General features: G+C 47.8%; 1 protein-coding gene and 2 long non-coding RNA genes across 44 annotated transcripts; 1 reads left to right on the top strand and 2 right to left on the bottom strand.

Moving 5' to 3' along the window:
- Positions 1-5,500: 5,500 nt before the first annotated feature.
- LOC127924559 (B9 domain-containing protein 1-like) lies at positions 5,501-19,789 on the top strand. Its single transcript, XM_052509279.1, has 4 exons — positions 5,501-5,515; positions 8,522-8,584; positions 15,955-16,022; positions 19,638-19,789. The coding sequence occupies exons 2-4, from the start codon at positions 8,541-8,543 to the stop codon at positions 19,787-19,789; spliced, it is 264 nt and encodes an 87-aa protein (XP_052365239.1). The 5' UTR covers positions 5,501-5,515; positions 8,522-8,540.
- Positions 19,636-24,781, bottom strand: LOC127924560 (uncharacterized). Of its 42 annotated transcripts, XR_008118197.1 has the most exons (10): positions 24,216-24,781; positions 24,051-24,105; positions 23,705-23,759; positions 23,411-23,649; positions 22,582-23,169; positions 21,994-22,526; positions 21,461-21,845; positions 20,965-21,404; positions 20,195-20,909; positions 19,636-20,139 (listed from the first exon to the last, which is right to left on the bottom strand). It is a non-coding gene; the product is annotated as an uncharacterized LOC127924560 (long non-coding RNA). The 42 variants fall into 42 exon arrangements; XR_008118205.1 differs by having other exon boundaries at positions 21,994-22,232; positions 22,656-22,710; positions 22,766-23,169; positions 23,411-24,781; XR_008118203.1 differs by having other exon boundaries at positions 21,994-22,158; positions 22,582-22,655; positions 22,766-23,169; positions 23,411-24,781.
- Positions 24,782-25,720: 939 nt separating this feature from the next.
- Positions 25,721-26,503, bottom strand: LOC127924562 (uncharacterized). Its single transcript, XR_008118263.1, has 2 exons — positions 25,957-26,503; positions 25,721-25,890 (listed from the first exon to the last, which is right to left on the bottom strand). It is a non-coding gene; the product is annotated as an uncharacterized LOC127924562 (long non-coding RNA).
- Between the last annotated feature and the right edge of the window lie 69 nt (positions 26,504-26,572).

Here is a 26,572-nt window from a genome sequence, read left to right as displayed (position 1 = left end):
CCTTCGTACATCAGCTGATATCTCAAAGTGCTGTACAGAAACCCAGCCTAAAACCCCAAACAGCAAACAATGCAGGTGTAAAAGCACGGTGGCTAGGAAAAACTCCCTAGAAAGGCCAAAACCTAGGAAGAAACCTAGAGAGGAACCGGGCTATGTGGGGTGGCCAGTCCTCTTCTGGCTGTGCCGGGTAGAGATTATAACAGAACATGACCAAGATGTTCAAATGTTCATAAATGACCAGCATGGTCGAATAATAATAAGGCAGAACAGTTGAAACTGGAGCAGCAGCAGTCAGGTGGAATGGGGACAGCAAGGAGCCATCATGTCAGGTAGTCCTGGGGCACTGTCCTAGGGCTCAGGTCCTCCGAGAGAGAGAGAAAGAAAGAGAGAATTAGAGAGAGCATATGTGGGGTGGCCAGTCCTCTTTTGGCTGTGCCGGGTGGAGATTATAACAGAACGTGGCCAAGATGTTCAAATGTTCATAAATGACCCAGCATGGTTGAATAATAGTAAGGCAGAACAGTTGAAACTGGAGCAGGAGCATGGCCAGGTGGACTGGGGACAGCAAGGAGTCCTCATGTCAGGTAGTCCTGGGACATGGTCCTAGGGCCCAGGCCAGTTGAAACTGGAGCAGCAGCATGGCCAGGTGGACTGGGGCAGCAAGGAGTCATCATGTCAGGTAGTCCTGGGGCATGGTCCTAGGGCTCAGGTCCTCCGAGAGAGAGAAAGAAAGAGAGAAGGAGAGAATTAGAGAACGCACACTTAGATTCACACAGGACACCGAATAGGACAGGAGAAGTACTCCAGATATAACAAACTGACCCTAGCCCCCGACACATAAACTACTGCAGCATAAATACTGGAGGCTGAGACAGGAGGGGTCAGGAGACACTGTGGCCCCATCCGAGGACACCCCGGACAGGGCCAAACAGGAAGGATATAACCCCACCCACTTTGCCAAAGCACAGCCCCCACACCACTAGAGGGATATCTTCAACCACCAACTCACCATCCTGAGACAAGGCCGAGTATAGCCCACAAAGATCTCCGCCACGGTACAACCCAAGGGGGGCAACCCAGACAGGCCGACCACAACAGTGAATCAACCCACCCAGGTGACGCACCCCCAGGGACGGGCACGAGAGAGCCCCAGCAAGCCAGTGACTCAGCCCCCGTAACAGGGTTAGAGGCAGAGAATCCCAGTGGAAAGGGGAACCGGCCAGGCAGAGACAGCAAGGGCGGTTCGTTGCTCCAGAGCCTTTCCGTTCACCTTCCCACTCCTGGGCCAGACTACACTCAATCATATGACCCACTGAAGAGATGAGTCTTCAGTAAAGACTTAAAGGTTGAGACCGAGTTTGCGTCTCTGACATGGGTAGGCAGACCGTTCCATAAAAATGGAGCTCTATAGGAGAAAGCCCTGCCTCAGCTGTTTGCTTAGAAATTCTAGGGACAATTAGGAGGCCTGCGTCTTGTGACCGTAGCGTACGTGTAGGTATGTACGGCAGGACCAAATCAGAGAGGTAGGTAGGAGCAAGCCCATGTAATGCTTTGTAGGTTAGCAGTAAAACCTTGAAATCAGCCCTTGCTTTGACAGGAAGCCAGTGTAGAGAGGCTAGCACTGGAGTAATATGATCAAATTTTTTGGTTCTAGTCAGGATTCTAGCAGCCGTATTTAGCACTAACTGAAGTTTATTTAGTGCTTTATCCGGGTAGCCGGAAAATAGAGCATTGCAGTAGTCTAACCTAGAAGTGACAAAAGCATGGATTAATTTTTCTGCATCATTTTTGGACAGAAAGTTTCTGATTTTTGCAATGTTACGTAGATGGAAAAAGCTGTCCTCGAAATGGTCTTGATATGTTCTTCAAAAAGAGAGATCAGGGTCCAGAGTAACGCCGAGGTCCTTCACAGTTTTATTTGAGACGACTGTACAACCATTAAGATTAATTGTCAGATTCAACAGAAGATCTCTTTGTTTCTTGGGACCTAGAACAAGCATCTCTGTTTTGTCCGAGTTTAATAGTAGAAAGTTTGCAGCCATCCACTTCCTTATGTCTGAAACACATGCTTCTAGCGAGGGCAATTTTGGGGCTTCACCATGTTTCATTGAAATGTACAGCTGTGTGTCATCCGCATAGCAGTGAAAGTTTACATTATGTTTTTCGAATAACATCCCCAAGAGGTAAAATATATAGTGAAAACAATAGTGGTCCTAAAACAGAACCTTGAGGAACACCGAAATGTACAGTTGATTTGTCAGAGGACAAACCATTCACAGAGACAAACTGATATCTTTCCGACAGATAAGACCTAAACCAGGCCAGAACATGTCCGTGTAGACCAATTTGGGTTTCCAATCTCTCCAAAAGAATGTGGTGATCGATGGTATCAAAAGCAGCACTAAGGTCTAGGAGCACGAGGACAGATGCAGAGCCTCGGTCCGATGCCATTAAAATGTCATTTACCACCTTCACAAGTGCCGTCTCAGTGCTATGATGGGGTCTAAAACCAGACTGAAGCATTTCGTATACATTGTTTGTCTTCAGGAAGGCAGTGAGTTGCTGCGCAACAGCCTTCTCTAAAATCTTTGAGAGGAATGGAAGATTCGATATAGGCCGATAGTTTTTATATTTTCTGGGTCAAGGTTTGGCTTTTTTCAAGAGAGGCTTTATTACTGCCACTTTTAGTGAGTTTGGTACACATCCAGTGGATAGAGAGCCGTTTATTATGTTCAACATAGGAGGCCAAGCACAGGAAGCAGCTCTTTCAGTAGTTTAGTTGGAATAGGGTCCAGTATACAGCTTGAAGGTTTAGAGGCCATGATTATTTTCATCATTGTGTCAAGAGATATAGTACTAAAACACTTGAGCGTCTCTCTTGATCCTAGGTCCTGGCAGAGTTGTGCAGACTCAGGACAACTGAGGTTTGGAGGAATACGCAGGTTTAAAGAGGAGTCCGTAATTTGCTTTCTAATAATCATAATCTTTTCCTCAAAGAAGTTCATGAATTTATCACTGCTAAAGTGAAAGTCATCCTCTCTTGGGGAATGCTGCTTTTTAGTTAGCTTTGCCACAGTATCAAAAGGAATTTCGGATTGTTCTTATTTTCCTCAATTAAGTTAGAAAAATAGGACGATCGAGCAGCAGTAAGGGCTCTTCGGTACTGCAGGGTACCGTCCTTCCAAGCTAGTCGGAAGACTTCCAGTTTGGTGTGGCGCCATTTCCGTTCCAATTTTCTGGAAGCTTGCTTCAGAGCTCGGGTATTTTCTGTGTACCAGGGAGCTAGTTTCTTATGAGACATTTTTTTAGTTTTTAGGGGTGCAACTGCATCTAGGGTATTGCGCAAGGTTAAATTGAGATCCTCAGTTAGGTGGTTAACGGATTTTTGTCCTCTGGCGTCCTTGGGTAGGCAGAGGGAGTCTGGAAGGGCATCAAGGAATCTTTGTGTTGTCTGTGAATTTATAGCACGACTTTTGATGTTCCTTGGTTGGGGTCTGAGCAGATTATTTGTTGCAATTGCAAACGTAATAAAATGGTGGTCCGATAGTCCAGGATTATGAGGAAAAACATTAAGATCCACAACATTTATTCCATGGGACAAAACTAGGTCCAGCGTATGACTGTGACAGTGAGTGGGTCCAGAGACATGTTGGACAAAACCCACTGAGTCGATGATGGCTCCAAAAGCCTTTTGGAGTGGGTCTGTGGACTTTTCCATGTGAATATTAAAGTCACCAAAGATTAGAATATTATCTGCAATGACTACAAGGTCTGATAGGAATTCAGGGAACTCAGTGAGAAACGCTGTATATGGCCCAGGAGGCCTGTAAACAGTAGCTATAAAAAGTGATTGAGTAGGCTGCATAGATTTCATGACTAGAAGCTCAAAAGACGAAAACGTCATTTTTTTTTTTTGTAAATTGAAATTTGCTATCGTAAATGTTAGCAACACCTCCGCCTTTGCGGGATGCACGGGGATATGGTCACTAGTGTAGCCAGGAGGTGAGGCCTCATTTAACACAGTAAATTCATCAGGCTTAAGCCATGTTTCAGTCAGGCCAATCACATCAAGATTATGATCAGTGATTAGTTCATTGACTATAATTGCCTTTGAAGTAAGGGATCTAACATTAAGTAGCCCTATTTTGAGATGTGAGGTATCATGATCTCTTTCAGTAATGACAGGAATGGAGGTGGTCTTTATCCTAGTGAGATTGCTAAGGCGAACACCGCCATGTTTAGTTTTGCCCAACCTAGGTCGAGGCACAGACACGGTCTCAATGGTGATAGCTGAGCTGACTACACTGACTATGCTAGTGGCAGACTCCACTATGCTGGCAGGCTGGCTAATAGCCTGCTGCCTGGCCTGCACCCTATTTCATTGTGGAGCTAGAGGAGTTAGAGCCCTGTCTATGTTGGCAGATAAGATGAGAGCACCCCTCCAGCTAGGATGGAGTCCGTCACTCCTCAGCAGGTCAGGCTTGGTCCTGTTTGTGGGTGAGTCCCAGAAAGAGGGCCAATTATCTACAAATTCTATCTTTTGGGAGGGGCAGAAAACAGTTTTCAACCAGCGATTGAGTTGTGAGACTCTGCTGTAGAGCTCATCACTCCCCTAACTGGGAGGGGGCCAGAGACAATTACTCGATGCCGACACATCTTTCTAGCTGATATGCACGCAGAAGCTATGTTGCGCTTGGTGATCTCTGACTGTTTCATCCTAACATCGTTGGTGCCGACGTGGATAACAATATCTCTATACTCTCTACACTCGCCAGTTTTAGCTTTAGCCAGCACCATCTTCAGATTAGCCTTAACGTCGGTAGCCCTGCCCCGGGTAAACAGTGTATGATCGCTGGATGATTCGCTTTAAGTCTAATACTGCGGGTAATGGAGTCGCCAATGACTAGAGTTTTCAATTTGTCAGAGCTAATGGTGGGAAGCTTCGGCGTCTCAGACCCCGTAACGGGAGGAGTAGAGACCAGAGAAGACTCGGCCTCTGACACCGACCCGCTGCTTAATGGGGAGAACCGGTTGAAAGTTTCTGTCTGCTGAATGAGCGACACCGGTTGAGCGTTCCTACAGCATTTCCTTCCAGAAACCGTGAGAAAGTTGTCCGGCTGCGGGGACTGTGCCAGGGGATTTATACTACTATCTGTACTTACTGGTGGCACAGACGCTGTTTCATCCTTTCCTACACTGAAATTACCCTTGCCTAACGATTGCGTCTGAAGCTGGGCTTGCAGTACAGCTATCCTCGCCGTAAGGCGAGCACAGCGGCTGCAATTAGAAGGCATCATGTTAATGTTACTACTTAGCTTCGGCTGTTGGAGGTCCTGACGAATCGTGTCCAGATAAAGCGTCCGGAGTGAAAAAGTTGAGGAAAAAATAAATAAATATATGAACGGTAATTAAAAAGTGAAACCCGTAAAGTTGTCAGGTAGCAAAATAGGTTGGCAACAAAACGCACAGCAATTCGAAAACAAGCCTGCCTCTCCATCCCCTTCACTCCTGGACAGTCAGTATCTCTCCTCTTCCTCTCTCTTCTTCACTCCTGGACAGTCAGTATCTCTCCTCTTCCTCTCTCCTGGATAGTCAGTATCTCTCCTCCTCTCTCCATCCCCTTCACTCCTGAAACAGTCAGTATCTCTCCTCTTCCTCTCCTCTTCTTCACTCCTGGACAGTCAGTATCTCTCCTCCTCCTCTTCCTCTCCTCTTCTTCACTCCTGGACAGTCAGTATCTCTCCTCCTCCTCTTCCTCTCTCTTCCTCTCTCCTGGACAGTCAGTATCTCTCCTCCTCTTCCTCTCTCCTGGACAGTCAGTATCTCTCCTCCTCTTCCTCTCTCCTGGACAGTCAGTATCTCTCCTCTTCCTCTCTCCTGGACAGTCAGTATCTATCCTCCTCTTCATCCTCTCTCTTCTTCCTCTCCTGGACAGTCAGTATCTCTCCTCCTCTCTCCATCCCCTTCACTCCTGGACAGTCAGTATCTCTCCTCCTCTTCCTCTCTCTTCTCCCTCTCCTGGACAGTCAGTATCTCTCCTCCTCTTCCTCTCTCTTCTTCACTCCTGGACAGTCAGTATCTCTCCTCCTCTCTCCATCCCCTTCACTCCTGGACAGTCAGTATCTCTCCTCTTCCTCTCTCTTCTTCACTCCTGGACAGTCAGTATCTCTCCTCTTCCTCTCTCTTCTTCACTCCTGGACAGTCAGTATCTCTCCTCTTCCTCTCTCTTCTTCACTCCTGGACAGTCAGTATCTCTCCTCCTCTTCCTCTCTCCTGGACAGTCAGTATCTCTCCTCCTCTTCCTCTCTCCTGGACAGTCAGTATCTCTCCTCTTCCTCTCTCCTGGACAGTCAGTATCTATCCTCCTCTTCATCCTCTCTCTTCTTCCTCTCCTGGACAGTCAGTATCTCTCCTCCTCTCTCCATCCCCTTCACTCCTGGACAGTCAGTATCTCTCCTCCTCTTCCTCTCTCTTCTTCCTCTCCTGGACAGTCAGTATCTCTCCTCTTCCTCTCTCCTGGATAGTCAGTATCTCTCCTCCTCTCTCCATCCCCTTCACTCCTGGACAGTCAGTATCTCTCCTCTTCCTCTCTCTTCTTCACTCCTGGACAGTCAGTATCTCTCCTCTTCCTCTCTCTCTGGATAGTCAGTATCTCTCCTCCTCTCTCCATCCCCTTCACTCCTGGACAGTCAGTATCTCTCCTCTTCCTCTCCTCTTCTTCACTCCTGGACAGTCAGTATCTCTCCTCTTCCTCTCTCCATCCCCTTCACTCCTGGACAGTCAGTATCTCTCCTCTTCCTCTCTCCATCCCCTTCACTCCTGGACAGTCAGTATCTCTCCTCTTCCTCGTCCATCCCCTTCACTCCTGGACAGTCATTATCTCTCCTCTTCCTCTCCTCTTCTTCACTCCTGGACAGTCAGTATCTCTCCTCCTCCTCTTCCTCTCCTCTTCTTCACTCCTGGACAGTCAGTATCTCTTCCTCTCCTCTTCTTCACTCCTGGACAGTCAGTATCTCTCCTCCTCCTCTTCCTCTCTCTTCCTCTCTCCTGGACAGTCAGTATCTCTCCTCCTCTTCCTCTCTCCTGGACAGTCAGTATCTCTCCTCCTCTTCCTCTCCTGGACAGTCAGTATCTCTCCTTCCTCTCCTGGACAGTCAGTATCTCTCCTCTTCCTCTCTCCTGGACAGTCAGTATCTCTCCTCTTCCTCTCTCCTGGACAGTCAGTATATATCCTCCTCTTCCTCTCCTGGACAGTCAGTATATATCCTCCTCTTCCTCTCCTGGACAGTCAGTATCTCTCCTCTTCCTCTCTCCTAGACAGTCAGTATCTATCCTCCTCTTCCTCTCCTGGACAGTCAGTATCTCTCCTTCCTCTCCTGGACAGTCAGTATCTCTCCTCTTCCTCTCTCCTGGACAGTCAGTATCTATCCTCCTCTTCCTCTCCTGGACAGTCAGTATCTCTCCTCTTCCTCTCTCAGAGACAGTCAGTATCTATCCTCCTCTTCCTCTCCTGGACAGTCAGTATCTCTCCTCTTCCTCTCCTAGACAGTCAGTATCTCTCCTTCCTCTCCTGGACAGTCAGTATCTCTCCTCTTCCTCTCTCCTGGACAGTCAGTATCTATCCTCCTCTTCCTCTCCTGGACAGTCAGTATCTCTCCTCTTCCTCTCTCAGAGACAGTCAGTATCTATCCTCCTCTTCCTCTCCTGGACAGTCAGTATCTCTCCTCTTCCTCTCCTAGACAGTCAGTATCTCTCCTCTTCCTCTCCTAGACAGTCAGTATCTCTCCTTCCTCTCCTAGACAGTCAGTATCTCTCCTTCCTCTCCTGGACAGTCAATATCTCTCCTCTTCCTCTCTCCTAGACAGTCAGTATCTATCCTCCTCTTCCTCTCCTGGACAGTCAATATCTCTCCTCTTCCTCTCTCCTGGACAGTCAGTATCTATCCTCCTCTTCCTCTCCTGGACAGTCAGTATCTCTCCTCTTCCTCTCTCCTAGACAGTCAGTATCTATCCTCCTCTTCCTCTCCTGGACAGTCAGTATCTCTCCTCTTCCTCTCTCAGAGACAGTCAGTATCTATCCTGCTCTTCCTCTCCTGGACAGTCAGTATCTCTCCTCTTCCTCTCTCCAAGACAGTCAGTATCTATCCTCCTCTTCCTCTCCTGGACAGTCAGTATCTCTCCTCTTCCTCTCTCCTAGACAGTCAGTATCTATCCTCCTCTTCCTCTCCTAGACAGTCAGTATCTCTCCTCTTCCTCTCTCCTGGACAGTCACTATCTCTCCTCTTCCTCTCTCCTGGACAGTCAGTATCTCTCCTCCTCTTCCTCTCTCCTCTCCTGGACAGTCAGTATCTCTCCTCCTCTCCTGGACAGTCAGTATCTCTCCTCCTCTTCCTCTTCCTCTCCTGGACAGTCAGTATCTCTCCTCCTCTTCCTCTCTCCTCTCCTGGACAGTCAGTATCTCTCCTCCTCTTCCTCTCCTGGACAGTCAGTATCTCTCCTCTAATGTAATCTCTTGTTTTCAGACACACCAGAACCATCCCAATGTTTGTTCCTGAATCCACATCAAGACTACAGAAATTCACAAGGTAACGTGTGTCTTACTGTGTGCTAAATGCTGGGGGGCTGAGTGTGTGTGTTTACTGGGGGCTAAGTGTGTGTGTTACTGGGGGACTAAGTGTGTGTGTTACTGGGGGCTAAGTGTGTGTGTTACTGGGGGCTAAGTGTGTGTGTTACTGGGGGCTAAGTGTGTGTCTTACTGTGGGCTAAATGCTGGGGGATGAGTGTGTGTGTTTACTGGGGGCTAAGTGTGTGTGTTACTGGGGGACTAAGTGTGTGTGTTACTGGGGGACTAAGTGTGTGTGTTACTGGGGGACTAAGTGTGTGTGTTTAATGCTGGGGGACTAAGTGTGTGTGTTTACTGCTGGGGGACTAAGTGTGTGTGTTTAATGCTGGGGGACTAAGTGTGTGTGTTACTGGGGGACTAAGTGTGTGTGTTACTGGGGGCTAAGTGTGTGTGTTACTGGGGGCTAAGTGTGTGTGTTACTGGGGGCTAAGTGTGTGTGTTACTGGGGACTAAGTGTGTGTTTTAATGCTGGGGGCTAAGTGTGTGTGTTACTGGGGGCTAAGTGTGTGTGTTACTGGGGGCTAAGTGTGTGTGTTTACTGGGGGCTAAGTGTGTGTGTTACTGGGGGCTAAGTGTGTGTGTTACTGGGGGCTAAGTGTGTGTGTTACTGGGGACTAAGTGTGTGTTTTAATGCTGGGGGCTAAGTGTGTGTGTTACTGGGGGCAGAGTGTGTGTGTTTAATGCTGGGGGCTAAGTGTGTGTTTACTGGGGACTAAGTGTGTGTGTTTAATGCTGGGGGCTAAGTGTGTGTTTAATGCTGGGGGACTAAGTGTGTGTTTAATGCTGGGGGACTAAGTGTGTGTGTTTAATGCTGGGGGCTAAGTGTGTGTGTTTAATGCTGGGGGACTAAGTGTGTGTGTTTAATGCTGGGGGCTAAGTGTGTGTGTTAATGCTGGGGGACTAAGTGTGTGTGTTTAATGCTGGGGGACTAAGTGTGTGTGTTTAATGCTGGGGGACTAAGTGTGTGTGTTTAATGCTGGGGGGCTAAGTGTGTGTTTAATGCTGGGGGGCTAAGTGTGTGTGTTTAATGCTGGGGGACTAAGTGTGTGTTTTAATGCTGGGGGACTAAGTGTGTGTGTTTAATGCTGGGGGACTAAGTGTGTGTGTTTAATGCTGGGGGACTAAGTGTGTGTGTTACTGGGGGCTAAGTGTGTGTGTTTAATGCTGGGGGGCTAAGTGTGTGTGTTTAATGCTGGGGGCTAAGTGTGTGTGTTTAATGCTGGGGGCTAAGTGTGTGTGTTTAATGCTGGGGACTAAGTGTGTGTGTTTAATACTGGGGGGCCTAAGTGTGTGTGTTTAATGCTGGGGGACTAAGTGTGTGTTTAATGCTGGGGGACTAAGTGTGTGTGTTTAATGCTGGGGGGACTAAGTGTGTGTGTTTAATGCTGGGGGACTAAGTGTGTGTGTTTAATGCTGGGGGACTAAGTGTGTGTGTTTCATGCTGGGGGACTAAGTGTGTGTGTTTCATGCTGGGGGACTAAGTGTGTGTGTTTCATGCTGGGGGCTAAGTGTGTGTGTTTCATGCTGGGGAGACTAAGTGTGTGTGTTTATTGCTGGGGGACTAAGTGTGTGTGTTTAATGCTGGGGGACTAAGTGTGTGTGTTTACTGCTGGGGGACTAAGTGTGTGTGTTTAATGCTGGGGGACTAAGTGTGTGTGTTTAATGCTGGGGGACTAAGTGTGTGTGTTTAATGCTGGGGGACTAAGTGTGTGTGTTTAATGCTGGGGACTAAGTGTGTGTGTTTAATGCTGGGGGACTAAGTGTGTGTGTTTAATGCTGGGGGGCTAAGTGTGTGTGTTTAATGCTGGGGGACTAAGTGTGTGTGTTTAATGCTGGGGGCTAAGTGTGTGTGTTTAATGCTGGGGGACTAAGTGTGTGTGTTTAATGCTGGGGGACTAAGTGTGTGTGTTTAATGCTGGGGGACTAAGTGTGTGTGTTTAATGCTGGGGGCTAAGTGTGTGTTTTAATGCTGGGGGACTAAGTGTGTGTGTTTAATGCTGGGGGCTAAGTGTGTGTGTTTAATGCTGGGGGGCTAAGTGTGTGTGTTTAATACTGGGGGACTAAGTCTGTGTGTTTAATGCTGGGGGGCTAAGTGTGTGTGTTTAATGCTGGGGGCTAAGTGTGTGTGTTTAATGCTGGGGGACTAAGTGTGTGTGTTTCATGCTGGGGGACTAAGTGTGTGTGTTTACTGGGGGCTAAGTGTGTGTGTTTCATGCTGGGGGAACTAAGTGTGTGTGTTACTGGGGGCTAAGTGTGTGTGTTACTGGGGGACTAAGTGTGTGTGTTTAATTACTGTGGGCTAAGTGTGTGTGTTACTGGGGGCTAAGTGTGTGTGTTTACTGCTGGGGGACTAAGTGTGTGTGTTTAATGCTGGGGGACTAAGTGTGTGTGTTAATACTGGGGGACTAAGTGTGTGTTTTTAATACTGGGGGACTAAGTGTGTGTGTTTAATGCTGGGGGCTAAGTGTGTGTTTCATGCTGGGGGACTAAGTGTGTGTGTTTAATGCTGGGGGACTAAGTGTGTGTGTTTAATGCTGGGGACTAAGTGTGTGTTTAATGCTGGGGACTAAGTGTGTGTGTTTACTGCTGGGGGACTAAGTGTGTGTGTTTAATGCTGGGGGACTAAGTGTGTGTGTTTAATGCTGGGGACTAAGTGTGTGTTTAATGCTGGGGGCTAAGTGTGTGTGTTTAATGCTGGGGGACTAAGTGTGTGTGTTTAATGCTGGGGGACTAAGTGTGTGTGTTTAATGCTGGGGGACTAAGTGTGTGTTTTAATGCTGGGGGACTAAGTGTGTGTTTAATGCTGGGGGCTAAGTGTGTGTGTTTAATGCTGGGGGCTAAGTGTGTGTGTTTAATATTGGGGGACTAAGTGTGTGTGTTTAATGCTGGGGGACTAAGTGTGTGTGTTTAATGCTGGGGGACTAAGTGTGTGTGTTTAATGCTGGGGGACTAAGTGTGTGTGTTTAATGCTGGGGGACTAAGTGTGTGTTTAATGCTGGGGGCTAAGTGTGTGTGTTTTTAATGCTGGGGGACTAAGTGTGTGTGTTTAATGCTGGGGGACTAAGTGTGTGTGTTTAATGCTGGGGGGCTAAGTGTGTGTGTTTAATGCTGGGGGACTAAGTGTGTGTGTTTAATGCTGGGGGACTAAGTGTGTGTGTTTAATGCTGGGGGGCTAAGTGTGTGTGTTTAATGCTGGGGGACTAAGTGTGTGTGTTTAATGCTGGGGGCTAAGTGTGTGTGTTACTGGGGACTAAGTGTGTGTGTTTAATGCTGGGGGACTAAGTGTGTGTGTTTAATGCTGGGGGACTAAGTGTGTGTGTTTAATGCTGGGGGACTAAGTGTGTGTGTTTAATGCTGGGGGGCTAAGTGTGTGTGTTTAATGCTGGGGGCTAAGTGTGTGTGTTGTTTAATGCTGGGGGGACTAAGTGTGTGTGTTTAATGCTGGGGGACTAAGTGTGTGTGTTTAATGCTGGGGGCTAAGTGTGTGTGTTTAATGCTGGGGGCTAAGTGTGTGTGTTTTTAATGCTGGGGGACTAAGTGTGTGTGTTTAATGCTGGGGGACTAAGTCTGTGTGTTTAATGCTGGGGGACTAAGTGTGTGTGTTTAATGCTGGGGACTAAGTGTGTGTTTAATGCTGGGGGCTAAGTGTGTGTGTTTAATGCTGGGGGACTAAGTGTGTGTTTTAATGCTGGGGGACTAAGTGTGTGTGTTTAATGCTGGGGGCCTAAGTGTGTGTGTTTAATGCTGGGGACTAAGTGTGTGTTTAATGCTGGGGAATAAGTGTGTGTGTTTAATGCTGGGGGGACTAAGTGTGTGTGTTACTGGGGGCTTAGTGTGTGTGTTTAATGCTGGGGACTAAGTGTGTGTGTTTAATGCTGGGGGACTAAGTGTGTGTGTTTAATGCTGGGGGACTAAGTGTGTGTTTAATGCTGGGGGACTAAGTGTGTGTTTAATGCTGGGGGGCTAAGTGTGTGTGTTTAATGCTGGGGGACTAAGTGTGTGTGTTTAATGCTGGGGACTAAGTGTGTGTTTTTAATGGTGGGGGACTAAGTGTGTGTGTTTAATGCTGGGGGGCTAAGTGTGTGTGTTTAATGCTGGGGGCTAAGTGTGTGTTTTAATGCTGGGGGCTAAGTGTGTGTGTTTAATGCTGGGGGACTAAGTGTGTGTTTTAATGCTGGGGGCTAAGTGTGTGTGTTTAATATTGGGGGACTAAGTGTGTGTGTTTAATGCTGGGGGACTAAGTGTGTGTGTTTAATGCTGGGGGACTAAGTGTGTGTGTTTAATGCTGGGGGACTAAGTGTGTGTGTTTAATGCTGGGGGGGCTAAGTGTGTGTGTTTAATGCTGGGGGCTAAGTGTGTGTTTAATGCTGGGGGACTAAGTGTGTGTGTTTAATGCTGGGGGACTAAGTGTGTGTGTTTAATGCTGGGGGACTAAGTGTGTGTGTTTAATGCTGGGGGCTAAGTGTGTGTGTTGTTTAATGCTGGGGGCTAAGTGTGTGTGTGTTTTAATACTGGGGGACTAAGTGTGTGTGTTTAATGCTGGGGGGACTAAGTGTGTGTGTTTAATGCTGGGGGACTAAGTGTGTGTGTTTAATGCTGGGGGACTAAGTGTGTGTGTTTACTGCTGGGGGACTAAGTGTGTGTGTTTAATGCTGGGGGACTAAGTGTGTGTGTTTAATGCTGGGGGGACTAAGTGTGTGTGTTTAATGCTGGGGGACTAAGTGTGTGTGTTTTATGCTGGGGGACTAAGTGTGTGTGTTTAATGCTGGGGGACTAAGTGTGTGTGTTTAATGCTGGGGGACTAAGTGTGTGTTTAATGCTGGGGGGCTAAGTGTGTGTTTAATGCTGGGGGCTAAGTGTGTGTGTTTAATGCTGGGGGACTAAGTGTGTGTTTAATGCTGGGGGCTAAGTGTGTGTGTTTAATGCTGGGGGCTAAGTGTGTGTGTTTCTGGGGGACTAAGTGTGTGTGTTTAATGCTGGGGACTAAGTGTGTGTGTTTAATGCTGGGGGACTAAGTGTGTGTTTAATGCTGGGGGCTAAGTGTGTGTTTAATGCTGGGGGACTAAGTGTGTGTGTTTAATGCTGGGGACTAAGTGTGTGTGTTTAATGGTGGGGGACTAAGTGTGTGTTTAATGCTGGGGACTAAGTGTGTGTGTTTAATGCTGGGGGACTAAGTGTGTGTTTAATGCTGGGGGCTAAGTGTGTGTGTTTAATGCTGGGGGACTAAGTGTGTGTGTTTAATGCTGGGGGACTAAGTGTGTGTGTTTAATGCTGGGGGACTAAGTGTGTGTTTAATGCTGGGGGGCTAAGTGTGTGTGTTTAATGCTGGGGGACTAAGTGTGTGTGTTTAATGCTGGGGGCTAAGTGTGTGTGTTTAATATTGGGGACTAAGTGTGTGTGTTTAATGCTGGGGGACTAAGTGTGTGTGTTTAATGCTGGGGGACTAAGTGTGTGTGTTTAATGCTGGGGGGACTAAGTGTGTGTGTTTAATGCTGGGGGCTAAGTGTGTGTGTTTAATGCTGGGGGCTAAGTGTGTGTTTAATGCTGGGGGACTAAGTGTGTGTTTTAATGCTGGGGGACTAAGTGTGTGTGTTTAATGCTGGGGGACTAAGTGTGTGTGTTTAATGCTGGGGGACTAAGTGTGTGTGTTTAATGCTGGGGGCTAAGTGTGTGTGTGTGTTTAATACTGGGGGACTAAGTGTGTGTGTTACTGGGGGACTAAGTGTGTGTGTTTAATGCTGGGGGACTAAGTCTGTGTGTTTAATGCTGGGGACTAAGTGTGTGTGTTTAATGCTGGGGGACTAAGTGTGTGTGTTTACTGCTGGGGGCTAAGTGTGTGTGTTTAATGCTGGGGGACTAAGTGTGTGTTTTAATGCTGGGAGGACTAAGTGTGTGTGTTTAATGCTGGGGGACTTACTAAGTGTGTGTTTCATGCTGGGGGACTAAGTGTGTGTGTTTAATGCTGGGGGACTAAGTGTGTGTGTTTAATACTGGGGGACTAAGTGTGTGTGTTTAATGCTGGGGGACTAAGTGTGTGTGTTTAATGCTGGGGGCTAAGTGTGTGTGTTTTAATGCTGGGGGCTAAGTGTGTGTGTTTAATATTGGGGGACTAAGTGTGTGTGTTTTAATGCTGGGGGACTAAGTGTGTGTGTTTAATGCTGGGGGACTAAGTGTGTGTGTTTAATGCTGGGGGACTAAGTGTGTGTGTTTAATATTGGGGGACTAAGTGTGTGTGTTTAATGCTGGGGGACTAAGTGTGTGTGTTTAATGCTGGGGGACTAAGTGTGTGTGTTTAATGCTGGGGGACTAAGTGTGTGTTTTAATGCTGGGGGCTAAGTGTGTGTGTTTAATGCTGGGGGCTAAGTGTGTGTTTAATGCTGGGGGACTAAGTGTGTGTGTTTAATGCTGGGGGACTAAGTGTGTGTGTTTAATGCTGGGGGACTAAGTGTGTGTGTTTAATGCTGGGGGGGCTAAGTGTGTGTGTTTAATGCTGGGGGCTAAGTGTGTGTGTGTGTTTAATACTGGGGGACTAAGTGTGTGTGTTACTGGGGGACTAAGTGTGTGTGTTTAATGCTGGGGGACTAAGTCTGTGTGTTTAATGCTGGGGGACTAAGTGTGTGTGTTTAATGCTGGGGGACTAAGTGTGTGTGTTTACTGCTGGGGGGACTAAGTGTGTGTGTTTAATGCTGGGGGACTAAGTGTGTGTGTTTAATGCTGGGAGGACTAAGTGTGTGTGTTTAATGCTGGGGGACTAAGTGTGTGTGTTTCATGCTGGGGGACTAAGTGTGTGTGTTTAATGCTGGGGGACTAAGTGTGTGTGTTTAATGCTGGGGGCTAAGTGTGTGTGTGTGTTTAATACTGGGGGACTAAGTGTGTGTGTTTACTGCTGGGGACTTTGTGTGTGTGTTTAATGTTGGGGGACTAAGTGTGTGTGTTTAATATTGGGGGACTAAGTGTGTGTTTAATATCGGGGGACTAAGTGTGTGTTTTAATATTGGGGGACTAAGTGTGTGTGTTTAATATTGGGGGACTAAGTGTGTGTGTTTAATATTGGGGGACTAAGTGTGTGTTTAATGCTGGGGGGACTAAGTGTGTGTTTAATGCTGGGGGGACTAAGTGTGTGTGTTTAATATTGGGGGACTAAGTGTGTGTGTTTAATACTGGGGGACTAAGTGTGTGTGTTTAATACTGGGGGGCTAAGTGTGTGTGTTTAATGCTGGGGGGCTAAGTGTGTGTGTTTAATACTGGGGGACTAAGTGTGTGTGTTTAATATTGGGGGACTAAGTGTGTGTGTTTAATATTGGGGGGCTAAGTGTGTGTGTGTCTCTGCAGTTGGCTGCTGGGGCGACGTCCAGAGTTCACCGATCCTAAAGTCGTGGCCCAGGGAGAGGGCAGAGAAGGTAGGCTGTGTTTCTGTGTGTGGTAGAGAAGGTAGGCTGTGTTTCTGTGTGTGGTAGAGAAGGTAGGCTGTGTTTCTGTGTGTGGTAGAGAAGGTAGGCTGTGTTTCTGTGTGTGGCAGAGAAGGTAGGCTGTGTGTGGTAGAGAAGGTAGGCTGTGTTTCTGTGTGTGGTAGAGAAGGTAGGCTGTGTTTCTGTGTGTGGCAGAGAAGGTAGGCTGTGTTTCTGTGTGTGGCAGAGAAGGTAGGCTGTGTTTCTGTGTGTGGCAGAGAAGGTAGGCTGTGTTTCTGTGTGTGGTAGAGAAGGTAGGCTGTGTTTCTGTGTGTGGCAGAGAAGGTAGGCTGTGTTTCTGTGTGTGGCAGAGAAGGTAGGCTGTGTTTCTGTGTGCGGTATAGAAGGTAGGCTGTGTTTCTGTGTGCGGTAGAGAAGGTAGGCCGTGTTTCTGTGTGCGGTAGAGAAGGTAGGCTGTGTTTCTGTGTGGGGTAGAAAGGTAGGCTGTGTTTCTGTGTGTGGTAGAGAAGGTAGGCTGTGTTTCTGTGTGGTAGAGAAGGTAGGCTGTGTTTCTGTGTGCGGTAGAGAAGGTAGGCTGTGTTTCTGGTAGAGAAGGTAGGCTGTGTTTCTGGTAGAGAAGGTAGGCTGTGTTTCTGTGTGTGGTAGAGAAGGTAGGCTGTGTTTCTGTGTGTGGTAGAGAAGGTAGGCTGTGTTTCTGTGTGTGGTAGAGAAGGTAGGCTGTGTTTCTGTGTGTGGTAGAAAGGTAGGCTGTGTTTCTGTGTGTGGTAGAGAAGGTAGGCTGTGTTTCTGTGTGTGGTAGAAGGTAGGCTGTGTTTCTGTGTGTGGTAGAGAAGGTAGGCTGTGTTTCTGTGTGTGGTAGAGAAGGTAGGCTGTGTTTCTGTGTGCGGTAGAAGGTGGGCTGTGTTTCTGGTAGAGAAGGTAGACTGTGTTTCTGTGTGTGGTAGAGAAGGTAGGCTGTGTTTCTGGTAGAGAAGGTAGGCTGTGTTTCTGTGTGCGGTAGAGAGGTAGGCTGTGTTTCTGTGTGTGGTAGAAGGTAGGCTGTGTTTCTGTGTGTGGTAGAAGGTAGGCTGTGTTTCTGTGTGCGGTAGAGAAGGTAGGCTGTGTTGTGTGGTAGAAGGTAGGCTGTGTTTCTGTGTGTGGTAGAGAAGGTAGGCTGTGTTTCTGGTAGAGAAGGTAGGCTGTGTTTCTGTGTGTGGTAGAGAAGGTAGGCTGTGTTTCTGGTAGAAGGTAGGCTGTGTTTCTGTGTGTGGTAGAGAAGGTAGGCTGTGTTTCTGGTAGAGAAGGTAGGCTGTGTTTCTGTGTGTGGTAGAGAAGGTAGGCTGTGTTTCTGGTAGAGAAGGTAGACTGTGTTTCTGTGTGTGGTAGAGAAGGTAGGCTGTGTTTCTGTTAGAGAAGGTTGGCTGTGTTTCTGTGTGCGGTAGAGAAGGTAGGCTGTGTTTCTGTTAGAGAAGGTTGGCTGTGTTTCTGTGTGCGGTAGAGAAGGTTGGCTGTGTTTCTGTGTGCGGTAGAAAGGTAGGCTGTGTTTCTGTGTGTGTAGAGAAGGTAGGCTGTGTTTCTGTGTGCGGTAGAGAAGGTAGGCTGTGTTTCTGTGTGTGGTAGAGAAGGTAGGCTGTGTTTCTGTGTGCGGTAGAGAAGGTAGGCTGTGTTTCTGGTAGATTTCTGCCGGGATTCATTGAAAGACGTGTTGCTTCAGTTTCCCTAAACATTCGTAGATCATATTCATGTTAAAACGCTGTGCAGGTCGACTGAAGCATAAATCCCTTTTAAAAAGCACATTGTAAAGTTGGTAGGGTCTTTAAATGTATCCTGGTGTCTTCTCACTACCATGTGTGCCTCCATTTCACCCTCCTGTGTGTCTCTCTCTCCCTCCTGTGTGTCTCTCCCTCCTGTGTGTCTCTCCCTCCTATGTGTCTCTCCCTCCTATGTGTCTCTCCCTCCTGTGTGTGTGTCTCTCCCTCTCCCTCCTGTGTGTGTGTCTCTCCCTCCTATGTGTCTCTCCCTCCTATGTCTCTCTCCCTCATATGTCTCTCTCCCTCATATGTGTCTCTCTCTCCCTCCTATGTCTCTCTCTCCTCCTATGTCTCTCTCTCTCTCCTATGTGTCTCTCCCTCCTATGTGTCTCTCCCTCCTATGTGTGTCTCTCCCTCCTATGTGTCTCTCTCTCCCTCCTGTGTCTCTCTCTCTCTCCTATGTGTCTCTCCCTCCTATGTCTCTCTCCCTCATATGTGTCTCTCTCTCCCTCCTATGTCTCTCTCTCTCCCTCCTATGTCTCTCTCTCTCCCTCCTATGTCTCTCTCTCCCTCCTATGTGTCTCTCCCTCCTGTGTGTCTCTCTCCCTCCTGTGTGTCTCTCTCCCTCCTGTGTGTCTCTCCCTCCTGTGTGTCTCTCCCTCCTGTGTGTCTCTCCCTCCTGTGTGTCTCTCCCTCCTGTGTGTCTCTCTCCTCCTGTGTGTCTCTCTCCCTCCTGTGTGTCTCTCCCTCCTATGTGTCTCTCCCTCCTGTGTGTCTCTCCCTCCTATGTGTCTCTCCCTCCTGTGTCTCTCCCTCCTGTGTGTCTCTCTCTCCTGTGTGTCTCTCTCTCCTGTGTGTCTCTCTCTCCCTCCTGTGTGTCTCTCTCTCCCTCCTGTGTGTCTCTCTCTCCCTCCTGTGTGTCTCTCTCTCCCTCCTGTGTGTCTCTCTCTCCTATGTGTCTCTCCCTCCTATGTCGTCTCTCTCTCCTATGTCTCTCTCTCTCCCTCCTATGTGTCTCTCCCTCCTATGTCTCTCTCTCTCCCTCCTGTGTGTCTCTCCTCCCTGTGTGTCTCTCTCTCTCCTCCTGTGTGTCTCTCTCTCTCCCTCCTGTGTGTCTCTCTCTCCTATGTGTCTCTCCCTCATATGCGTCTCTCCCTCATATGCGTCTCTCCCTCATATCTCTCTCTCTCCCTCCTGTGTGTCTCTCCCTCCTGTGTCTCTCTCCCTCCTGTGTCTCTCCCCCTCCTGTGTGTCTCACCCTCCTGTGTGTCTCTCCCTCCTATTTCTCTCTCCCTCATATGTCTCTCTCTCTCTCCCTCCTATGTCTCTCTCCCTCATATGTGTCTCTCTCTCTCCCTCATATGTCTCTCTCTCTCCCTCATATGTCTCTCTCCCTCATATGTCTCTCTCTCTCCCTCTTATGTGTCTCTCCCTCATATGTGTCTCTCTCTCTCCCTCCTGTGTCTCTCTCCCTCCTGTGTCTCTCCCTCATATGTGTCTCTCTCTCTCCCTCCTGTGTCTCTCCCTCCTGTGTCTCTCTCCCTCATATGTCTCTCTCTCTCCCTCCTGTGTCTCTCTCTCCCTCCTGTGTCTCTCTCTCTCCCTCCTGTGTCTCTCTCTCTCCCTCCTATGTCTCTCTCTCTCCCTCCTATGTCTCTCTCCCTCCTGTGTGTCTCTCCCTCCTATGTCTCTCTCCCTCCTATGTCTCTCTCTCTCTCCCTCCTGTGTGTCTCTCTCTCTCCCTCCTGTGTGTCTCTCTCTCTCCCTCCTGTGTGTCTCTCTCTCCCCTCCTGTGTGTCTCTCTCTCTCCCTCCTGTGTGTCTCTCTCCCTCTCCCTCCTGTGTGTCTCTCTCCCTCTCCCTCCTGTGTGTCTCAGTGACCAGGGTCCGTTCTCAGGGTTTCGTCTCCCTCTCCTTCCACATTGTGACTAAAGACATGAAGAGACTGGGTTACGACACCACACCTTCCGAGACCTCACACACTGCTGCTGCAGGCATCGGACTGGGAGACCAGGCCTACAGCACGTGATGGAAACACACACACACACACACACACACACACAGGGACCAAAGACAATACCATCTCCCTCCCTGACCCCTGTGTGAGGTCCCATCAGTAGCAGCTGGATACTGTAGGTGTTGGTGATGTCTGGTCTCTCGCATCGAGGAACAGGGGAGCTTCTTAACCCCCCACTTCCATTCAGACTGATCCAGGACCTGCCGATCCCCTCTATAATAAGGCTGGTTTAAAGACAGACTGATCCAGGACCTGCTGATCCCCTCTATAATAAGGCTGGTTTAAAGACATCAGACTGATCCAGGACCTGCTGATCCCCTCTATAATAAGGCTGGTTTAAAGACATCAGGCTGATCCAGGACCTGCCGATCCCCTCTATAATAAGGCTGTTTTAAAGATATCAGGCTGATCCAGGACCTGCTGATCCCCTCTATAATAAGGCTGGTTTAAAGACTTCAGACTGATCCAGGACCTGCCGATCCCCTCTATAATAAGGCTGGTTTAAAGACATCAGACTGATCCAGGACCTGCCGATCCCCTCTATAATAAGGCTGGTTTAAAGACATCAGACTGATCCAGGACCTGCCGATCCCCTCTATAATAAGGCTGGTTTAAAGACATCAGACTGATCCAGGACCTGCCGATCCCCTCTATAATAAGGCTGGTTTAAAGACATCAGACTGATCCAGGACCTGCCGATCCCCTCTATAATAAGGCTGGTTTAAAGACATCAGACTGATCCAGGACCTGCCGATCCCCTCTATAATAAGGCTGGTTTAAAGACATCAGACTGATCCAGGACCTGCTGATCCCCTCTATAATAAGGCTGGTTTAAAGACATCAGGCTGATCCAGGACCTGCCGATCCCCTCTATAATAAGGCTGGTTTAAAGACTTCAGACTGATCCAGGACCTGCCGATCCCCTCTATAATAAGGCTGGTTTAAAGACATCAGACTGATCCAGGACCTGCCGATCCCCTCTATAATAAGGCTGGTTTAAAGACATCAGACTGATCCAGGACCTGCCGATCCCCTCTATAATAAGGCTGGTTTAAAGACATCAGACTGATCCAGGACCTGCTGATCCCCTCTATAATAAGGCTGGTTTAAAGACATCAGACTGATCCAGGACCTGCTGATCCCCTCTATAATAAGGCTGGTTTAAAGACATTAGACTGATCCAGGACCTGCCGATCCCCTCTATAATAAGGCTGGTTTAAAGACATCAGGCTGATCCAGGACCTGCTGATCCCCTCTATAATAAGGCTGGTTTAAAGACATCAGACTGATCCAGGACCTGCCGATCCCCTCTATAATAAGGCTGGTTTAAAGACATCAGGCTGATCCAGGACCTGCCGATCCCCTCTATAATAAGGCTGGTTTAAAGACATCAGACTGATCCAGGACCTGCCGATCCCCTCTATAATAAGGCTGGTTTAAAGACATCAGGCTGATCCAGGACCTGCTGATCCCCTCTATAATAAGGCTGGTTTAAAGACATCAGACTGATCCAGGACCTGCTGATCCCCTCTATAATAAGGCTGGTTTAAAGACATCAGACTGATCCAGGACCTGCTGATCCCCTCTATAATAAGGCTGGTTTAAAGACTTCAGACTGATCCAGGACCTGCCCGATCCCCTCTATAATAAGGCTGGTTTAAAGACTTCAGACTGATCCAGGACCTGCCGATCCCCTCTATAATAAGGCTGGTTTAAAGACATCAGACTGATCCAGGACCTGCCGATCCCCTCTATAATAAGGCTGGTTTAAAGACATCAGACTGATCCAGGACCTGCCGATCCCCTCTATAATAAGGCTGGTTTAAAGACATCAGACTGATCCAGGACCTGCTGATCCCCTCTATAATAAGGCTGGTTTAAAGACATCAGACTGATCCAGGACCTGCCGATCCCCTCTATAATAAGGCTGGTTTAAAGACCTCAGACTGATCCAGGACCTGCTGATCCCCTCTATAATAAGGCTGGTTTAAAGACATCAGACTGATCCAGGACCTGCTGATCCCCTCTATAATAAGGCTGGTTTAAAGACATCAGGCTGATCCAGGACCTGCCGATCCCCTCTATAATAAGGCTGGTTTAAAGACCTCAGGCTGGTTTAAAGACATCAGACTGATCCAGGACCTGCCGATCCCCTCTATAATAAGGCTGGTTTAAAGACCTCAGGCTGGTTTAAAGACATCAGACTGATCCAGGACCTGCCGATCCCCTCTATAATAAGGCTGTTTTAAAGATATCAGGCTGATCCAGGACCTGCCGATCCCCTCTATAATAAGGCTGTTTTAAAGATATCAGGCTGATCCAGGACCTGCTGATCCCCTCTATAATAAGGCTGGTTTAAAGACATCAGACTGATCCAGGACCTGCCGATCCCCTCTATAATAAGGCTGGTTTAAAGACATCAGGCTGGTTTAAAGACTTCAGACTGATCCAGGACCTGCCGATCCCCTCTATAATAAGGCTGGTTTAAAGACATCAGGCTGGTTTAAAGACATCAGACTGATCCAGGACCTGCCGATCCCCTCTATAATAAGGCTGGTTTAAAGACATCAGGCTGATCCAGGACCTGCCGATCCCCTCTATAATAAGGCTGGTTTAAAGACATCAGACTGATCCAGGACCTGCCGATCCCCTCTATAATAAGGCTGGTTTAAAGACTTCAGGCTGATCCAGGACCTGCCGATCCCCTCTATAATAAGGCTGGTTTAAAGACATCAGACTGATCCAGGACCTGCTGATCCCCTCTATAATGAGGCTGGTTTAAAGACATCAGACTGATCCAGGACCTGCCGATCCCCTCTATAATAAGGCTGGTTTAAAGACATCAGGCTGGTTTAAAGACATCAGACTGATCCAGGACCTGCCGATCCCCTCTATAATAAGGCTGGTTTAAAGACATCAGACTGATCCAGGACCTGCTGATCCCCTCTATAATGAGGCTGGTTTAAAGACATCAGACTGATCCAGGACCTGCTGATCCCCTCTATAATAAGGCTGGTTTAAAGACATCAGACTGATCCAGGACCTGCCGATCCCCTCTATAATAAGGCTGGTTTAAAGACATCAGACTGATCCAGGACCTGCCGATCCCCTCTATAATAAGGCTGGTTTAAAGACATCAGACTGATCCAGGACCTGCCGATCCCCTCTATAATAAGGCTGGTTTAAAGACATTAGACTGATCCAGGACCTGCCGATCCCCTCTATAATAAGGCTGGTTTAAAGACATCAGGCTGATCCAGGACCTGCCGATCCCCTCTATAATAAGGCTGGTTTAAAGACATCAGACTGATCCAGGACCTGCTGATCCCCTCTATAATAAGGCTGGTTTAAAGACATCAGGCTGGTTTAAAGACATCAGACTGATCCAGGACCTGCCCGATCCCCTCTATAATAAGGCTGGTTTAAAGACATCAGGCTGGTTTAAAGACTTCAGACTGATCCAGGACCTGCCGATCCCCTCTATAATAAGGCTGGTTTAAAGACATCAGGCTGATCCAGGACCTGCCGATCCCCTCTATAATAAGGCTGGTTTAAAGACATCAGACTGATCCAGGACCTGCCCGATCCCCTCTATAATAAGGCTGGTTTAAAGACATCAGACTGATCCAGGACCTGCCGATCCCCTCTATAATAAGGCTGGTTTAAAGACATCAGGCTGGTTTAAAGACTTCAGACTGATCCAGGACCTGCTGATCCCCTCTATAATAAGGCTGGTTTAAAGACATCAGACTGATCCAGGACCTGCCGATCCCCTCTATAATAAGGCTGGTTTAAAGACATCAGACTGATCCAGGACCTGCTGATCCCCTCTATAATAAGGCTGGTTTAAAGACATCAGACTGATCCAGGACCTGCCGATCCCCTCTATAATAAGGCTGGTTTAAAGACATCAGACTGATCCAGGACCTGCCGATCCCCTCTATAATAAGGCTGGTTTAAAGACATCAGGCTGATCCAGGACCTGCTGATCCCCTCTATAATAAGGCTGGTTTAAAGACAGACTGATCCAGGACCTGCTGATCCCCTCTATAATAAGGCTGGTTTAAAGACATCAGACTGATCCAGGACCTGCTGATCCCCTCTATAATAAGGCTGGTTTAAAGACTTCAGACTGATCCAGGACCTGCTGATCCCCTCTATAATAAGGCTGGTTTAAAGACATCAGACTGATCCAGGACCTGCTGATCCCCTCTATAATAAGGCTGGTTTAAAGACATCAGGCTGGTTTAAAGACTTCAGACTGATCCAGGACCTGCCGATCCCCTCTATAATAAGGCTGGTTTAAAGACATCAGGCTGATCCAGGACCTGCTGATCCCCTCTATAATAAGGCTGGTTTAAAGACATCAGACTGATCCAGGACCTGCCGATCCCCTCTATAATAAGGCTGGTTTAAAGACATCAGACTGATCCAGGACCTGCCGATCCCCTCTATAATAAGGCTGGTTTAAAGACTTCAGACTGATCCAGGACCTGCCGATCCCCTCTATAATAAGGCTGGTTTAAAGACTTCAGACTGATCCAGGACCTGCTGATCCCCTCTATAATAAGGCTGGTTTAAAGACATCAGGCTGATCCAGGACCTGCCGATCCCCTCTATAATAAGGCTGGTTTAAAGACTTCAGACTGGTTTAAAGACATCAGGCTGATCCAGGACCTGCCGATCCCCTCTATAATAAGGCTGGTTTAAAGACCTCAGGCTGGTTTAAAGACATCAGACTGATCCAGGACCTGCTGATCCCCTCTATAATAAGGCTGGTTTAAAGACCTCAGACTGATCCAGGACCTGCTGATCCCCTCTATAATAAGGCTGGTTTAAAGACATCAGACTGATCCAGGACCTGCCGATCCCCTCTATAATAAGGCTGGTTTAAAGACATCAGACTGATCCAGGACCTGCCGATCCCCTCTATAATAAGGCTGGTTTAAAGACATCAGGCTGATCCAGGACCTGCTGATCCCCTCTATAATAAGGCTGGTTTAAAGACATCAGCGTCTTTATGTTCTATATATATGTATATACACTCCTCTTTCTCCTACATTAACAAACAATGATATATCTCTATATCCTCCACTTTCTCCTTCTGAGCATCTTTACGATAGGTAGGACGGGGCGTGGCTTCCTGACAACGATCACCGATTGGACAGCCACCCAACCTCCCAAACATAAACAACATTGGCCTTAGCTTATGCCGGTTATCTCTTGATCCGATGTGTTCTGTGTTGTAATTTTTGGACTGATAATAAAATGTGTTTCATGAACAAGGTGTGTTGTGTACGTCTCTACGACCTCTTGTTTCCGTTACAGTTAGAAGGTGAGAGGGGACGACCAGTTTTAACTCTAGCAACTAAACGGGACCTACCTGAATTTGTCCAATAGAAACGTTGATTTTTTTTCTCCCGTTGCGAAACCTGATCCGGGTTCTGGAGTGAATGATTTCCGTTGCAAAACATTTAGACTAAATGAATACACCCGTGGTCGTACTGTGTGTTTCCAGCCGCGCACACACACGCCACACCCACACCCGAGAGAGAAACAGGCCACACACAGACGAGACAGACAGAGACAGAGACAGAGAGAGAGAAACAGGCCACACACAGACGAGAGAGAGAGAGAGACAGAGACAGAGACAGAGAAACAGGCCACACATGGAGACTCAGCGCTGAAAGTGATCCGTTTTATTGTCCCATAGCAGCTCCAGGTGAAGCTGGTTTAGACTGGTGTTAATATACCCCCTCCCCCTGATCCTATAAAACCCCCCCAGGAAGAAATTACAGAATAAAAAGACCCACAATATTATGTTAGGATAATACAAAACGATATAAATTATATTACATTATTATAATGTCAAAAACAGGTTAGCACACCATCCAGACACAAGCAGCTCCCAAGAAATATTACGTGTGTAAATAAAGACTAGAGTGAGAATAATACAAATATAATTCTGAACATGGGGACGCTTTCAGACAGGAAGGAGTGTCATAATGTTGTCTGTGAAGCCTAGTAACCAGACTGTTGTCTGTGAAGCCTAGTAACCAGACTGTTGTCTGTGAAGCCTAGTAACCAGACTGTTGTCTGTGAAGCCTAGAAACCTCACAGCACCAGACTGTTGTCTGTGAAGCCAAGTAACCAGACTGTCGTCTGTGAAGCCTAGAAACCTCACAGCACCAGACTGTTGTCTGTGAAGCCTAGTAACCAGACTGTTGTCTGTGAAGCCTAGAAACCTCACAGCACCAGACTGTTGTCTGTGAAGCCTAGTAACCAGACTGTTGTCTGTGAAGCCTAGAAACCTCACAGCACCAGACTGTTGTCTGTGAAGCCTAGTAACCAGACTGTTGTCTGTGAAGCCTAGAAACCTCACAGCACCAGACTGTTGTCTGTGAAGCCTAGAAACCTCACAGCACCAGACTGTTGTCTGTGAAGCCTAGTAACCTCACAGCACCAGACTGTTGTCTGTGAAGCCTAGTAACCAGACTGTTGTCTGTGAAGCCTAGAAACCTCACAGCACCAGACTGTTGTCTGTGAAGCCTAGTAACCAGACTGTCGTCTGTGAAGCCTAGAAACCTCACAGCACCAGACTGTTGTCTGTGAAGCCTAGTAACCAGACTGTCGTCTGTGAAGCCTAGAAACCTCACAGCACCAGACTGTTGTCTGTGAAGCCAAGTAACCAGACTGTCGTCTGTGAAGCCTAGAAACCTCACAGCACCAGACTACACACAGACAGAACTGGGCATCATAGCATCAGAAGAGGAAGACCTGACAAAACCACATTTT

This window comes from Oncorhynchus keta, unplaced genomic scaffold, assembly GCF_023373465.1.
Source record: "Oncorhynchus keta strain PuntledgeMale-10-30-2019 unplaced genomic scaffold, Oket_V2 Un_contig_4287_pilon_pilon, whole genome shotgun sequence".
Classification (NCBI taxonomy): Eukaryota; Metazoa; Chordata; class Actinopteri; order Salmoniformes; family Salmonidae; genus Oncorhynchus; species Oncorhynchus keta.
This window is presented reverse-complemented; position numbering and strand designations above follow the sequence as displayed.

Bases quoted from the DNA above. Each gene is read 5' to 3' on its own strand.
- LOC127924559 (XM_052509279.1), top strand. From the start codon at position 8,541: ATGTTTGTTCCTGAATCCACATCAAGACTACAGAAATTCACAAG. The intron at 8,585-15,954 runs GTAACGTGTGTC...GTGTCTCTGCAG, and splicing joins AGACTACAGAAATTCACAAG to TTGGCTGCTGGGGCGACGTC. The intron at 16,023-19,637 runs GTAGGCTGTGTT...TGTGTGTCTCAG, and splicing joins CCAGGGAGAGGGCAGAGAAG to TGACCAGGGTCCGTTCTCAG.